The sequence below is a fragment of the Sciurus carolinensis genome, chromosome 4 (genome assembly GCF_902686445.1).
Source record: "Sciurus carolinensis chromosome 4, mSciCar1.2, whole genome shotgun sequence".
Taxonomy (NCBI): Eukaryota; Metazoa; Chordata; class Mammalia; order Rodentia; family Sciuridae; genus Sciurus; species Sciurus carolinensis.
The window spans coordinates 65129602-65145391 of NC_062216.1; the positions used below are offsets into that span (position 1 = coordinate 65129602).

The window sequence follows — 15790 nt, forward strand, 5'->3', positions numbered from 1 at the left end:
CCTTTCCACGATGGAATGGATACCAGGCATTCCTGTAAATGGGCTCGAATTGGCTATAGACTGGTGTCTCAAACCATGGAGGTGCCCCTTCATTGTGACCTGTGTCACAGGCAATGTGTTCCAAGTGTGCAATGATTTTTTAAATTCACTGTGGTATGTTTATACATGCACATAGCATAATTTTGTCAAAATTCATTCCACATTTCCTCCTCTTTCCCATTCCTTCCCTCCCCTCTCAATCTCCTTCTACTCCACTGGTCTTCCCTCCATCCTTCTGGTAGCTGACTCTACCCCCTTTTTTCCCCTTATTTTGCTCTAGCTTCCACATATGAGAGAAAACATTCAACCCTTGATTTTCTGAGTTTGGTTTATTTCACTTCTTAGCATGATGTCCTCCAGTTCCATCCATATACTGGCAAATGCCATAATTTCATTCTTCTTTATGGCTGAGTAAAACTCCATTGTGTATATATGCTACATTTTCTAAATTCATTCATTTATTGACAGGCACCTGGGCTGGTTCCATAACTTGGTTAATGTGAGTTTGTGCAACAGTTTTGCAAGTGAGCATCCTATGTAGATTATGGCACTACTCACGTGTGTAGAGGTGCTTTATACCACGAATATAAAGCAGGTTCCAGTCCCTCCTGACTGGCTTGGGGTACAGGCTGGAGAACTTGGGGACCTCCTCCAGAGCTCTGTTAGACTCCTGCCTCCCAGGCTGCTTTACAGCCTTGGTGGCTGAGGTCTTAGGCTCTGTCTTGTAAATGGTTTGCTTTTCTTACCCACTGGAGGAGATTTCTGTGTCCTTGTAATCCCCTCGCTCTTGAACACTTGTATTTGGGTGTGCAGTACAGAAAGGGGTGGAGGTGTCATACATACAGGCTGCAGCCTGGAACCTGGGGATGCCCTTGAAGTCACAGAGGAGAAAAGGTTGACAGTCCATAGATTCCAACAATTGATGGCTCTTTTCAACTTCCTTTTCCCGCTCCTTAATTTCCTCATTTCCTCTATCATAATGAACCTCTTCTCCTCTGGCTCTGCTCCCCAAGAAGCCCAGGGAAGGGAAAAGCCTCAGATGAGGAGAGAAGAGGTTTAAGGGTCAAGTGCAGGCCCTGCTATAGAAGCAGACGGGCATGCTCTGTCCCTGAGCCGGCTTCTTTTCTGGAAAATGGGAGGGGCTGCGGAATAGGAAGGAGGGAGTTGAGATCTTCTCGGCTTAGGCGGCGCCTGGATTCCAGGTGCTGTCGGTACCGCACCGCCGCCTCGTCTGCTGCAGCCGGCTGTTCGAGGTGACCGACGTGAACAAGCTGCAGAAGCAGGCGGCGCATCAGAGAGAGGTGTTCCTCTTCAACGACCTCCTTGTGGTGAGCACAGCCGCCCCGGGCTGGGCAGGGCGGGGCCAGGGCTGAGTCTGTCCCGAGGCCCCGCCCACACCGGCTCTGTCTGGAGCTGGACCCTGAGGTGGAGGGGCGGGGCGCACAGAGTTCTCAGAATGCTCTGCACACAGTTACTGAGTCACCGTTTTCGTGACATTTGCTGTCATGGGTGTGAGGTAGCTCAGGAAAGTGTGTCCGTTCCTACTCTTCAGTCAGGAAGCAGAAGCAGAGACGTTAAATGAGCTGATTGTGGTTACACGTCAAGGTGGCAATGAACTAGACTCCAAACCATCTGCCTGTCCATGTTACAAAAAATCTGGGACAGGGGAGCACAGCGTTGCGCTTCACGTCTCAAGACCCGTGAAGGACCGGGCGCCGCCTGGCGCATGTGCTGCCCCTGGGCCTGGGGAGAGGCTGCAGTGTGTGCGTGCACACGTCCGCTCACATACACATACACACACGTCTGTGGGGTTCTTTGCTTTTTGAAAACACGTATGCATTCATCAAATCTTTAATCAGTGTCAACTATGTGCCAGCCATGTTCTAAGTGCCAGGAAAGAGGAGTGAGCAAGTTTGCAACAAAATTTGTCTTCCCCTGGTACGGCCCCCATCCTCTCTATCCAGAGCAGCGTGGGCAACCCCTCTCACTCCTCCACTGCTGCATTCCCACCAGCCCCTCACCCAGTGTACAGTCACTGCACACAGGCATCCCCACCCCTAAGGACCTCCCTCCACAGAGCTTTGAAGCCATCTTTCTAGAGTGCACATCAGGTCCTGCACAATAAGAAGGAAGTCCAGACTGCCCCCACATGGCCAGGGAAGGGCCCAGATCTTTGGACTGCATCTCCCTGCACACTCCTGAGGCTGCTCTAGTGCTCTGACCCCAGGCACTCTTCCCACCCACCAGGCCTTTCTTCTGACTACTCCTTCACTTAAAAATCTCCTCTGGACTGTGGCATGGTGGTCTCCCCTTCTTTATGCAATCTCAGTTAAAGTACCTCCTCCCCAGGTAGACCCTCCTGCCCACCAAGTAAGGTAGCCTACCAGGTTACTTTTTGTTTCTTACCCTGTTTCATTTTCTTCAAAACACCAGTTTCTTGACATTACCTTATTTGCCATTTTCTTCCCTTTGTTTTTTGCTGTTATGTTTGATTAATATTGATTGATTGATTGATTTACATCTTGACTGTCTTCCTCCAGCATCACATCTTGAGGGCAGGGGTTCTTTGTTTTAGTCAGCTTTTTGGCTGCTGTGAATAAAAGAACTGACCAGAACAATTTTAGGGTGATGAAAAGTTTGAGAGCTCACAATTTCAGAGGTCTCAGTCCATAGATAGCCGGCTCCATTCCCCAGGGTTCCAGGTGAAACAGAACATCATGGAGGAAAAATGTGGTGGAGGGAAGCAGCTCACATGATGATCAGAAAGCAGAGAAAGAAACTCCACTCACTGAATACAAAATATATACCCAAAGCCACACACCCCGCCCCAATGCCCGCCTCCTCCAGCCACATGTGATCAACCTTCAGTTACCACTCAGTTAAATCCCCACCAGGGTTAACTCCCACAACTTGATCATTTCTCCTCTAAATCTTCTTGCATTGTCTCACTCATGAGCTTTTGGGGGACATGTCATATAACACCTGTATTCCCAGAGCCCAGTTCACAGGAGGTTCTAATAAAATACTTATATATTGAGCTGGCTGAACTTTCATTTTAGTAGGAGAGGGAGATAGAAAATAACTAAGCAAATAAATGAACAAGAATATCAGGGGTAAAATACTACAAAGACAACAAAATAGGGTGACAGGTCAGAGTGACTGAGGTTAAGGGAGAGGCTTTTAGTTTGCTTTTGGTTTGTGTTTTAGATAGGATAATCCAGGAAGGTGTTTCTAAAGAAGTAGCATTTGAGTTAAGACCTAAGTAATGAGGGTAATCCAGCCACACAGAAAGCTGCAGGAAGAGTTGTGGAGAGAGAACAGCATGTGCAAAGGCCCTGAACTGGCCATTTTCAAGCTACAGAAAGGAGAACTGTGTGGCTCAAGCATAAGACCTGTGTAAGACAGCAGCCAGATCCTCTAAGGTTTACGGATGAGGGCAAGAAATGGGGACTGGCTTCTAAGTTCAGAGGCAACAGCCACAGGTAGGTTTTCATCAGTGAAAAGCACACATGTATATCTGTACATGTATATATGTGTGTGAATATATCTCAAATGCATGTGTGTGTGTGTATGTGTCTGTGGATTGATTGGTGTATTCACAAGTGTCCCTGGGTGTTGGTGCATGTGTGTGTGCATATGCACACTGTCAGGAATCCACCTTAGTTAGTAAATGCTCCTGTTCCTCTCTTGCCAGATTCTCAAACTGTGCCCCAAAAAGAAAAGCTCCTCCACATACACCTTCTGCAAGTCAGTCGGCCTGCTAGGCATGCAGTTCCACCTCTTTGAGAATGAGTGTAAGTCTTGAGGATGAATGAATGGCCCTGAGACAGGTGGGGGTGGGGATAGGGGAAGTAGAGGGGGAAGGGCTTGGCAGAGGGAAGCGAGGGTGTGGGGGGATGTGGAGGAGCAAATACCAAAAGACCCCGTCCCTTCACCACACCTGGCTGGCTCCAGCCCTTGCTGTGGCTGCTGCTGCCACTCACAACCCTTGGGGGCTTGGGGCTGGTTTCCAGATTACTCTCATGGCATCACACTGGTGACCCCCATCTCGGGCTCTGAGAAGAAACAGATGCTGCACTTCTGTGCCCTGGGCTCTGATGAGATGCAGAAGTTCGTGGAGGACCTGAAGGAGTCCATTGCTGAGGTGACGGAGCTGGAGCAGATCCGGATAGAGTGTAAGGATGCTGTGGCCTGGGGCTCCCCGAGGTGGCCAGCAGGGCCAGCTTGTAGACAGACATGCCTCTGGCTCCTGGGAGCAGCCCCATTCTGCCCCTGCCCTACTTTGGACCTACCTGCACTCCCCACCTCTGCCTCTCCCAGCAGCACCACAGGCTGCTGGCAAATGAGGCCAATGTGGGTGCTTCATCACAGTTAAAGTGAGGCCCAAAGGAGCATGCACACACGTGGAATCCAGGCCTTCAAACGTAAGGCAGCCATTCTACCACTGACCCACACCATGGTGGGGGTTTTTGAGCAGGGGGTCATAATGACCAGGGCATCACTTTTGGAGCACCTGCTAGGTGGGATTATATTCGGCTATTCCTTGCAGTGACCTTCAAGATAGATAGATTTGTCCCCACTTTACACATGAGGCTCAGAGAAGGAAGTAGTACGTTCAGGTCATGTTTATAAGAAGTGGAGCATTTTAAGTCTGATTCAAAGGTTCTTGTTCTTCCTACTCTGAGACTGAGAGAAGATGTTCTGTCTATAGTTTCCTAAGAAAATAATTGAAATCAGGGTAAAACAAAAACCACCAGATACAACTCAGATCACTGCATGGTGGGGCTGAGTATACGCACATTTCTTTCTTCAGCATTTACTTGTTTGAGTTCAGTGCTGTCACAAACAGACTCTTTTCAGGGGCTGGAGTGGATGGCCAGGGGGCAAGTTTAGCTGTTGTTCTAGAACATTCTCAAGGATGCTTCACTTCTCTCATGGTCAAAACATCACAGATGGCTCCTTGCTGCCCTGGGGAGCCATTGCACACTCCCAGCACTAGCATTTGCTGGAAGAGGTACCTTTCTTCCCACCAGCAGCCTGTAAATCCCTTCCCAAAGCAACTGAGGAGCAGGTATTTTCATTATCTGCTATGTCCAGAGGAGAACATCCCCTCCTGCTGGCCAGGGCAAGGGAGCAGGGAAAAAGGCTTAGGTTTATCTCTCAATCTTCAGGTGAAGAGAAAGGAAGGAGACAGCTAAGGAGAGATGAGAAACTGGCCATGGGGGAGTCAGGAGAGGAAGTCAGAAAGCAAAAGAGAAAATGAAAACCAGTAGCAGCTACCATTTATTGAGCATCACTGCATGCCAGGCATTGGGCTGTGGGCAGAACCTATCATTTAATTCTCATGACCACTTTTCATGGGTGTGTATTAACCTCATTTTTAAAATAATGAAACTGAGGCTGTTAGAGCTTAAGGAAGGTGTCCAAGTTCTCAAGGTAAGTGACAGCAAGTGCAGCACTCAGTTTCTGCAGACTTCTTGTATGTAATTATGATGCTAACTTCTCCAAAGCCCAGAGGGCCCCTCTGGAGCTCTCTGACAATTCTCAGTTCAGTAACAAATATGGAGTATTGATGGATGGTGTGATTCAGACAATCAGGACAGATTGTTCTGGTTTGGGGGTTTCCAGTTCAGTGTCCCTGAATTCCAGAAAACCAAAGAGACAGAAAATGGAACCCAGGAGAGTAGCTTTAATAGAAGGAACTTGAGTTATGTCTCCTGGATCAGAGAAGCTGGAGGAATGATTTAATAATCACTGTCGAATCTCCAAACATGGTGACTGGCAGTTCTCTAACACCACTGGGAGAACAAGATGGAACAGGTTCCCAGTCCAGGGAGAGGCATTAAAATGGAATGCCAAGACAGATGTCCTGGCCACACCAGCTGTGCAAGCCTGACAGATCCCCAAGTAGGCAGAATCTCCTTCTTGGGATAGAGCTTTGAACACCCTGAAAAGCCCAGCAGCTGGGGTGGGCTCAGTTCTTCAAGGTGCATGTGGATGGACTAGATGTCACCAACTTTTTCCCCCTGCAGAGAGGCACAGAGAGCTAAGGTAACTTGCTGAAAGCCACACAGCTAAGAAGTGTCAGAGCCAGGATTCTAACCCAGGAGTTCACCTTCCTCAGGCTAACCTCTTCCACTGCCCCTCTAGCATTCCAGCAGATCTTGCCCCATGTACAGATGAAACTGTGGCTCCCAGAGAAAAGTTAAAACTGGTCACTGAGTGCTGTGCCAGACCCTGAGGTCCCTCCCTGTAGCATGTAGTAGGGCGTTTCCTCTCCTAGTTCTGTTCCTGCTCTCCCCATGTTTCTTCGCTCACCTCTGTGGAGTAGAATTTTAGGGTTCCTGCCTGTTCATGGCCTCTCCCTTCCTTAGGGGAGCTGGAAAAGCAGCAGGGAACAAAGACGCTCTCCTTCAAGCCTGGGGGAGCCCAGGTGGACCCACAGTCGAAGCAAGGATCGCCTACAGGTGAGCCTCAGCTCTGCCCCCAGGTCCTGGGCCCATGTGGACACTTGAAGCTCTTGCACCTGGCTCCTGGGTGATTTGGGTGGGAGACATGCCCCTTCCTCTGGCCATTTCTTTCCATTGTGGAGCTCCAGGTTGCTGTCTTTAATCTCAGGGCTTCAGTAGGGGAATGAGAAAGAAGGAAGGTAAGAAAGAAACACGTCCATTTTGCAAACTGCGCCAGAGTTCTGGAGCCCATGAGAAATGTCATAATCCACCCTGGAGGAATCAAGCCAGGTGCTGATGCCCCAGTCCCAGATGGGAGGAGCAGGGTAAGAAGGAAGAACAGCCAGGAGGGTCTGGGTCTGATCCTGAATTTTGCTGTGCCTGGTACAAAGCCCTGTTCTTTCCATAATGAGCCTCAAGCCCAGGTCAGCCAATCCCAAAATCTAGATGAGCCTCAAACGCAACTTCTTCAGATTGAATTGTCCCCTCCAGTCAAGCTACATGAGCTTTAGACTCATCCTTTTTGCCATGCTCTCTAGACCTGCTTCTCCTGCCCCTTGCCATGCCCCCTCCTTCTACCTGGGCCCTGACTTTACCCACCACTTTCAGGGAGCACAGGAGGAGTTGTCCCCACCTCCCTTCCACCTGCACCAAAAAAAAAAAAAAAGGGAATGGGGAGAGATGGCATGGGACTTAAATCCCATCCCAACAGAACCCCAGCAAACCATCCAGAACTGTTCATTAACTCAGTCATTCAGTCTCACATTCAACAAATGGGTACTGAGTATCCATTGCTCTATGCTGAGCACCAGAAAGCCAGGGTCATAGCAAGATGTCAGCTTGAGCTGAGAAAGTCCAGTGGGTTCCACGTGGTTCCAAACCCTCCATAGCTGTCCCCAGACACAGGGTCTGGTCACGCCAGCTGGGACTTGGGGTTCACTTTCTAAATGAGACATGGGGCCCTTTTTGTTACATGGAGATTCTCACTGTAACTGTCATCTTTGCAGGTGGTTGGACCTGCCATGGTGCATCCATAATTCTCCACCCGGCCTGTTAGGCGGCCCTTTATTACTAGAAGGTCACAGGATGTGGGTCACTGTTGTTTGCACAGCAGTCTAAACCCCAGAGCCAGCCCTCAGCTGTGATTTACTCCCTCTCACCCACAGTCTGCATCCCCACCGGCCTCTCTTTTGGGAGCTGTGAGTGCTGATCAGGCCAGGATGCGCATTCCCAGGGACTTGGCCATTGGTGGCCTCAGCAGTGAGGCATGTCTCTTTCCCAAAGAATGGCGCTGCTCCCTCTTGCACTTTGGAAAACAGAGGGCTGGCAAGAAACACTGGCACCCCCCAGGGGTTGTGAAATCACAAGGGCTCCTGCTGGGGATGGGTGGAAACCAGCAGTGACTTCGCCAGAAAAGTCATCAAGCTGCCCCTGGGGGTTTGCAGGGTCCCTGCTGCTCTGCCAGGCTAGGCAGAATGCCTTAATAGTAATTACAGGCCATTATCAGCTCTGATGTGTGCGGGGCACCATAGTTCGAACAGTGCAGGCCTCAGCACTCAGCTAAGTCACGGGGACAGGAACAAAGTCAGGCTCCTCCCTCAAGGGGCCTGTGGGCAGATTACCATGATACCCACAAACCCGGACTCACCTCGTAAGCCATCTTTCCTAGTTCATCTTGGAAAGGCTTTGACTATGGGAAATTAGACTCTACAATGCCAACATTAGAAGGAGTGTCAGAGATCTGCTAGTGTGTGGAGACCCAGAGAGGTACAGCATCTTGCCCAAGATAACACAGTCACTAAGTTGTAGACCTGAGCTCCTGACTGCATCCCTATAGTCTTGCTGCCCTCATCAACTAACAACAGAGATGCTGGAGGGGAGGAGTAGGGCGGGCCAGGGTTCCCTCCAGGACTGGTAGAGAATGAGCCTATGCTGTTTGCATTCAAAGCCAAAAGGGAAGCCGCCCTGGGGGAGAAGCCGGTGGAGAGCTCAGGGGAGGTAAGTGGAGGCCTGGTTGTGTCCAGGTGAGTGAGTCTGTGCCCCTCTTGTCCTTCTTCTCACCGTCTCTGTTGTTTCTCTTCTCAGGTATTAATCAATGCCTCCCCAGCCCGACTCACCATTTTACCAATTTCAAGAGATACAATTAAAAGTTACTGCTAGCATGGGTAATGCCACTCTTCCAGCCCCCAGTTAAGCTGCAAGCACTTTCTGCTCGCTCCCCAGCCCAGTGCTCCCTGCCCATTGCCCTCCAAGGCTGAGCTCCCAGACTAGCCCCATGGAAACAAAACCCATGACACCCCCATGTCCCTCCGCCCATGCTGTCCCCACATCTATTCCCCAGCAAACTCTTCACTGCTCTCCGGTATTTGCCGTATCAGAGAGTCCAATATTCCCTCCCCAAGTCCTTCATCCCCCATAGGAGGGAGCCCTGGCTCCCTCTAGAAAGTCACCCATTAAGTCTCCAAGTGATCCTTTCTGGGGCAGACCAGCCATTTTGGATACCTCCTAAGAAAGATGAAGAATTGAGAGTGGGAGCAGGAGGAATGGGGGGGCTTCTCCTTGGAACAGCTGGTCCCCTGGAAAGCTGGCTATGGGGGGACAGGGATGTGCTTGAAAGAAACTGAAGCCGGGTTGGGCTGGGACATCTTGGAGGTCTTCCTGGGGAAAGAGCTGATTAATATGAAGACCGGATGTGTTGGAGGGAGAGGGTGCCCATCCCTAGGCCACCCAGGAAGGGACGGGGGAAGTAGCAGAGGCCAGCCCCAAAGTGTCTCCCCTGTGGGGGACCATGCAGTTACCTCAGCAAGTCTTGCTGGGTCCCAGCCCTCCACACTGGATCCCCTAACACCCCAGTGAGACCCGTCCTTACTCTTTTGCTGCCAGGACCCTAGGGACCACTAGCTGCTTATACAGATGATCCTTTCCCAACCCCCACTTCAAAGTGGAGGCTCCCACCCAGCGGTGTAAGGGAGGAGCCTTACCAGGAGTCTGCCTAAGCCCTGGGAAGCCACAGGATGCCCTGGGGAGCTCAGTTTCTTCTCTGTCCCCTTGGCCCCCACCCCCCACACACATGTGTCTGGAGGAGGCACCTTTACTCGGAGGAGCTTCCTGCCCCAGCAGCTGACCAGCCCCCAGGGTGGGTATTCCATCCCCTGCCCCTCCTCTCCCCATCTTCCTGCAGCTGCCCATTCTCAGCCTTGCAGATAAACACACCCAGTTACCAGCCCACCGGCTTGTTCTGCCAGCTCCACCCATGCCTTAGCCCGGGCTGCCCAGGGAAGACCCCAGTCAAGCACCCTGTCTCCCCTATCTGCCCTAAGAGGCCATGTGGCTATCTGCAAGGCTGCCACTCCTCAGCTAGCTCCAGGGCCCTGCCAGCCTCTGCTCCCCTGCATAGAGGGCAACTTCTCTGCCCCATGGCCTCTCAGCTGGACCCCAAGCTCTCTCGTCCTCTCCCCTCTCCTCCGTCATTGCCTGGCCGAGCCCCTCTGGCAGGCGCTTCTCCATCTTCTCTGAGCTGTTCTGAGCTGCTACTCATGTTCCATTCTCTCTCTTCTCTTTCTTTCATGAGCAGGGGGTAAAAATGAGAGGGAATTTTGCTGTCACTTCCTGCTTTTCACTTACTGACCATTAAAAATAAAGAACCCAGACTGGGGTGGAGGCTGGGGTGCATCTGAGGGGGAACTAGACCAGGAGGCAGAGGGGGTGTGGGCCAAAGCCAAAAACTGCAGGCCTCCTAGGAGCAGCCAAGGAGGAGGACAAAGAAGGGTCACTGGGTCTGGACTGGGCAGCCACGCGTTTGCCCTGAGAGGGACCACTGTGAAGGTGGGGACAGGGAGGCAGATGGAGCCTGAGCCTGGCCTGGCTGTCTCAGGCCACTTGTCTCCTAGGGACTAGTTCAAAATACAAGCAGGTGGGGAAACGTGTCCATGACCTCTGGCAGTGACTTTTGCCCAAAGGAGGACCATAGAGGCTCTCTGAGAGGACCAGTGGCCCCTAGTTGTGCACTCTCCTACCATGTGTCTTGGCAGGACAGTGAGGGGCTCAGTGGCACCTTCATTTGTTTAGGGGAATCTCGGACCTGGACAGTGTGGCCCAGTTGGAGGTTGAGGGTGAAGGATAAAGCCTGTAAGGCACTGAGGAGGGCAGTGGGGCTTGTGAATACTGAGGGGCAGACACAGCTGGGGAACCTCGAGAGGGAAGCAGCCCACTGGGAGCACATGTTTCCAGAAAAGAGGTCCCTAAAATTGTACCTTTACCAATAAACAAAACTAGGGAATGCTGCACTAGTGCTCAGAGGCAGTTTCAAACGGGACCATTCTGTTCTAGGCCTGGTATAAGGTCCCCTCCCCTACACCTCAATGTCCTCCTTTGCGCCCTGAGCAACTGGCCCAAGGTTGTGGTGCCCAGGGACAGCTGACAGCCCAATAGAAAGAGAGGGGAAGGGGTCCAGCCACCCCACTCAAAAGGCCCCAGAATTTGGAGGGGATTTTGATGTGTCATATCTATAGGTTGGGGGATTGGGGTGTGGCATGGAACAGAGTAAGGAATTAAATCCTCCTCCTTCCAGAATCCTATAGTTCCCTTGCCACCCATTTTCTCCACCTTGTCCTGCTAGCATGAGAAGGCCAGAGGAGTTCATACTGACCTTCATGGTTTTACAAGTGCCATCCAGACTACCTCCTCCTACCCAAGGAATAAAGATTAGAGCCCCCCCACTCCCAGCAGGGTAAATCTAAAGGGCCCACCTTGAGATGGAAAGGAGGGTGGGAACCTGACTCTGCCCTTGGCTGCCTGGGCTGTTCTTGAACTCAGGATCATGGGCTTGAGGAGCCTAGGAGGACGGTTAGGCCCAGAACACCCCTTTCAGGTCCCCAGCATTCTGAAGTTGGGGCACCTTTATGTCAACAGTGATGATGAGGCTTCCTCTTCAACAAAGCTGGAGGGAGGAAACAGAATCCAAACCCTCTGCCCCTGTGCCCAGTTCTGGACAGTGTCTGCACAATGTCTGAGAGGGCCTGAGCAGACAAAGGTCATTAGCCCTGCTCTTCAAGCTTGGTCAGTAGAGATGGAGGTGGGAAGGAGATGGCCCTTGGCCCAGAGCCTCCCAGCATGTCCATGAAATCAGACTGCAGATCTATGCAGAACCTATCTCACAGATGAGGAGACTGAGGCTGGAGTGCTATGGCTGCCCATGGGCAGTCTCTTGCCTCCACTGTCCCTGCTGCACAAGAGCCAGAATCAGAACAAGTTTTCCTCTGGGTAAAGAGATGGGTCGAGGGTGAGAGAAAGGGCCGAGAGTGAAGGAGGGAGGCAAAGGGAGGCTCAGGGTAGCCAGTCCCAGCAGCTGGGAATTAGTCTTGTAACATTTCATGCTTCTCTGGCTGTTTCTAAACTAGGTGTCAATTCACAACAGGCTTCAAACGTCCCAGCACAACCCCGGGCTGGGGGCCGAGAGGGGACCACCGCAGCTGCCAGACCTGCAGCCTAGCCCCTTGAGAGAGCAGCTCCCAACGCTGCCACCGCCACCCACGCCCCCAGGCACCCTGGTGCAGTGCCAGCAAATTGTCAAGGTCATTGTCCTGGACAAGCCCTGCTTGGCCCGCATGGAGCCCCTGCTGAGCCAGGCTCTCTCCTGCTACGCCTCGTCCTCCTCTGATTCCTGTGGCTCCACACCTCTGGGCGGCCCAGGCTCCCCCGTCAAGGTCATCCACCAGCCTCCACTGCCCCCACCCCCACCCCCCTACAACCATCCTCACCAGTTCTGCCCACCAGGCTCCCTGCTGCACCGGCGCCGCTATTCCAGTGGCTCAAGGAGCCTGGTGTAGACTCTGTCCCCCTGCACCCTGATGTCCCAGGAGAGCTGTCCGCTGGGGGGACCTGGGCTGCCCTTCGCTGCTCCCCACACCCTGGCACGATGTGTTCCTGGTCACTGATCACTGTCATTTTGGAAAGAACCCCAAGCTAACCATCGTTCCCTCACTTAGTTGAGCACCCCTTTCCCCCAACTCAGGGGACACCACCTCACTCTCCTGGGCCCACACAAGCAGATGAGGTGACGCCTCCTCTTCCTCTGGACACCACTCTCCACAGTTGGATCATGAATTGAAGAAAACCAGAGCTGAGGGACTAACTGGTGGCAGGTTCTGAGTCTATTAGTGCCCAGTGGCCAGCAGCAGAGCCCTGGATGGAAGGCAGCTGCTTCACAGCCCCAGGACCAGATGCATCTGTGACTGAGTAGAGGAAGAGTAGGCCCTGGTCCCTGGAGGTGCCAATGGGTGGTAGCTGTGTGAAGGGAGTCTTTCTCTGCTACCCCTGTCCCCCAAGACTGGCAGTTTCAGGGAGCTGCTCTGTGGTTCCCCCAAAGACATTGGCTATTCTGACCACGTCTTTCCCCTCCTCCCACAGACTTTCCTGAGCTTCCCAAACTCCAGGAGGGCTTCAAGAAAAGGAAGAGGGAGGGGGAGCACTCGGCTCTCACTGGGTCAATTCAACAGGGCCATAGAAGTGCAAGATCATGTATCTGCCAAATGCACTTTTAAAAAGTATTTCTTAGTTTCCTGGCCCCAAATAGTACCCAGTCAATGCCAAGAGTGCACAGGCCCTTGCACATAAACACACATGATGAGAACCACTGTGGAAGTAGAGGGGATGAGATAATGATTTGCCTGGCAGAGGTACCACTTGGCCCCAGTCAGGCTCCTTTTTGCATGACTGTGGTCTCCAGGAGAGGCTTGGGTGCGGAGGCAGGCAGGAGAAGTGGAGCTCCAGAGGCACTTGCATCTCCCCTGCTACCCCCAGCCTTTAAATAGTCCCCCTTCTGGAAGGTATAGACCCACCTCCAGCAGGGATGGTTAAGAGTCCTGGACTCTCAAAATTGCAAAGGACTATAATCCTAGTGACCCAGGAGGCCAAGACAGGAGGATCACAAGTTCAAGGCCAGCCTGGGCAACTTAGTGAGACCCTGTATCAAAATTTTAAAAATGGGAATATAACTCAGTGGTAGAGTATGGTTCAATCTCTAGTACCAAAAAAAAAAAAAAAAAAAAAAGGAAAAAGAAGAAGAACAAATTGCAAAGGAGCTGAGCAGGACTCCCTGACTTCCCAGGGCAGAGCAGAATCAGAGCCAACCTCAGGTGGCCACACAGAGCCCAGGGAAGTGTCCTCTCCCCAGCCAGATGAGAGGTGGCCCACCCTCAAATACCACGGGACAGTGCCATGGCCTCCCCAGTCATGACCCTTCCAGGAATTGTCTGTTTCAAGCCGGGCCACTCTCCAGTCCTGTGCTAGCCATTGTTTCTGTCCTTCATTTAGATCCCCCCACCCCTGTCCCCAGCTCAGAACCTGTTTTTAAAGCACCCAGAGAGGTGCAGTGAATATTGCTCGTTTAAATTGAATTGGCTTCCCCCAGCCCCTACTACATGCCCCAAGCTGCAGTACCCTGGGCCAGGTAGGAGGCATAGATCATTCCTGGCTCTTGGAGAGGCCAGATGACCTAGTTTCTTATGTACGTGTGTGGTCACCCTGACGTCGTTATGATGTCACCCAGTGAGTTTATTTCTGTCTTTGTCGGCCCGGTTTCCTGTAACTCGCAGCCAATTTGCTGGCTCCCCTGTGGCTCCGAGCCCATCTGCTCCTCCCCATCCTGACTGCCTTGGCCCACTGCTGGGTCTTTTCTGTAACAAGGATGTTCCAATCAAAGTCTTTGGAATGGAGCAGCTGACAGATGGACAGATGGGGTGCATGGGTCAGACACCTCATTGTCCTTGACTTGGAGGTGTCAGGGCCTTGAGAGGAAGTAGAGTTGCAGTATGGAAGTGGATAAATCATGAATGAGAATGAAAATTATGAATAGGAGGCAGAGTATGACCTATGAAAGATGAGTTATGATCACAGCTAAATATATTTGTGGTGTGGGAACCGTGGATGCCAGGGGCGGCGGAGAAAGGGGCACAGTCCTCATTATCTGGACCTCTTGTCTCCTGCTCACATCATGCTTCAAGCTGACAGAGTGCCCTCCCTCCCTGCTGACTGGCACAGTACACTGCCCTCCCCCAAGCTGAAGGCCCATGGCAGGGGTCTTAGGGCTGGCACACGTGTGTACTCTCAGGACCTGCGTAGGAAGCAGATCAGTGTGGGGCCATGAGCACAGAGCAATCCTCAGCTGGGAGGGGCTCTGACTCCCTCATCACCTGGGGCAGGAAACAGCTGGGCCTCCATACTGTCAGGAGGAAGCCAGAATTCCCAGCATCTGTAACTTCCCTACATGATTAGCCAGCAGGCTAAGGCTAGGACCTGTCTCTATTCGTTTCCTCAGAGACCTAGGGTAAGCCTCCTGTCCCTCTCCATGATGGTGGCCATGTCAGGATCTTCAGACCTCCCAGAGGGCCTGGCAGAGATGCCCTTGGACCCTCCTGCTCTCCCAAGATGAAGAGGGCAGTGGAGTGCTGACCGAGTCCCCAGACCCAATGGCCCCCAAGATGGCCCCACTTCATCAACTCTCTAGGCCTTACTTTAGGGGACTTGGTCCCCTCTCCCAATTTATCTACTTGGGCCCAACTCCAAAATTGAGAATGGGAGATGAAACTAGCTTTTCAACCAGCTTTTGGCCAAGTCCCACCTCCAGGCCTGAAACAGACCAGGGCCCCAGCAGCTTGTACCAGAAGCCTGCCTGTCTGTCTGTCTGTCCACAAAAGTGTCTTGCTCCCACACACACTTCAGCCCTGGACCATTGATCCCTTGCCTACTTGTCCCTGAGAGCCTGCCAGGATGTCTCTTGTGCCTAGTAGGCCTCCCTGACAACCATCCATCTGTCTACCCCTGTGTTCAGCTGTATGTCCCTTCTCGCTGCGCCCCTCCTCCCTGCGTAGACCCTTCACCCGGCTGGAGAGACACCTCTCTAGGAAAAGGCAGGGTGGCTGCACCCAGCAATTAATCCAAATGGCAAATATTTTGTAACAAAACAGCCCAGAGGTATTTTATCTGTTCAATTCATAGAGTTTTAGAGATTATATTGAAATATGTCACTTGAGCCAACTGTGTCTGTTGTTTCATTTGTTTTCACAGAGGGAGGACCCACCTTAAATTAGAGCATCTGCCTGGTTAGGGTCAGGGCAGAAGGATGTACTAGTGCTCTTGATGTTCCCCTAATCTTTCACCAAAACTTCCTACCCCTCCTTTTGAGGAGGAGAGCTAGCCAGACCAGACCCTGCCATCAGGTTTCAGCCTGTAGAAGTTGGTTTCAGGTGAAATATCACCTGAGGTTAATGATCACATCTGGTCAGTGGGATTGGCTCCCTCAA

The 15790-nt window shown here is 52.0% G+C and overlaps 1 protein-coding gene across 5 annotated transcripts in view; it reads left to right on the top strand.

Moving 5' to 3' along the window:
- The window catches only part of Iqsec3 (IQ motif and Sec7 domain ArfGEF 3), a 103728-nt gene extending 90211 nt beyond the window's left edge, over nt 1-13517 (top strand). Inside the window, exons 9-15 of one of the 5 annotated variants that reach the window (XM_047550722.1) lie at nt 1242-1367; nt 3734-3833; nt 4053-4214; nt 6414-6506; nt 8437-8486; nt 8574-8653; nt 11888-12016. In XM_047550722.1, the coding sequence (XP_047406678.1) occupies nt 1242-1367; nt 3734-3833; nt 4053-4214; nt 6414-6506; nt 8437-8486; nt 8574-8648 (606 nt within the window). In that variant the 3' untranslated portion in view covers nt 8649-8653; nt 11888-12016. Of the gene's footprint in view, nt 1-1241; nt 1368-3733; nt 3834-4052; nt 4215-6413; nt 6507-8436; nt 8487-8573; nt 8654-11887 lie in introns of all 5 variants that reach the window. The other 4 variants (XM_047550721.1, XM_047550723.1, XM_047550724.1 and 1 more) reach the window with 4 other exon arrangements.
- Nucleotides 13518-15790: the final 2273 nt, after the last annotated feature.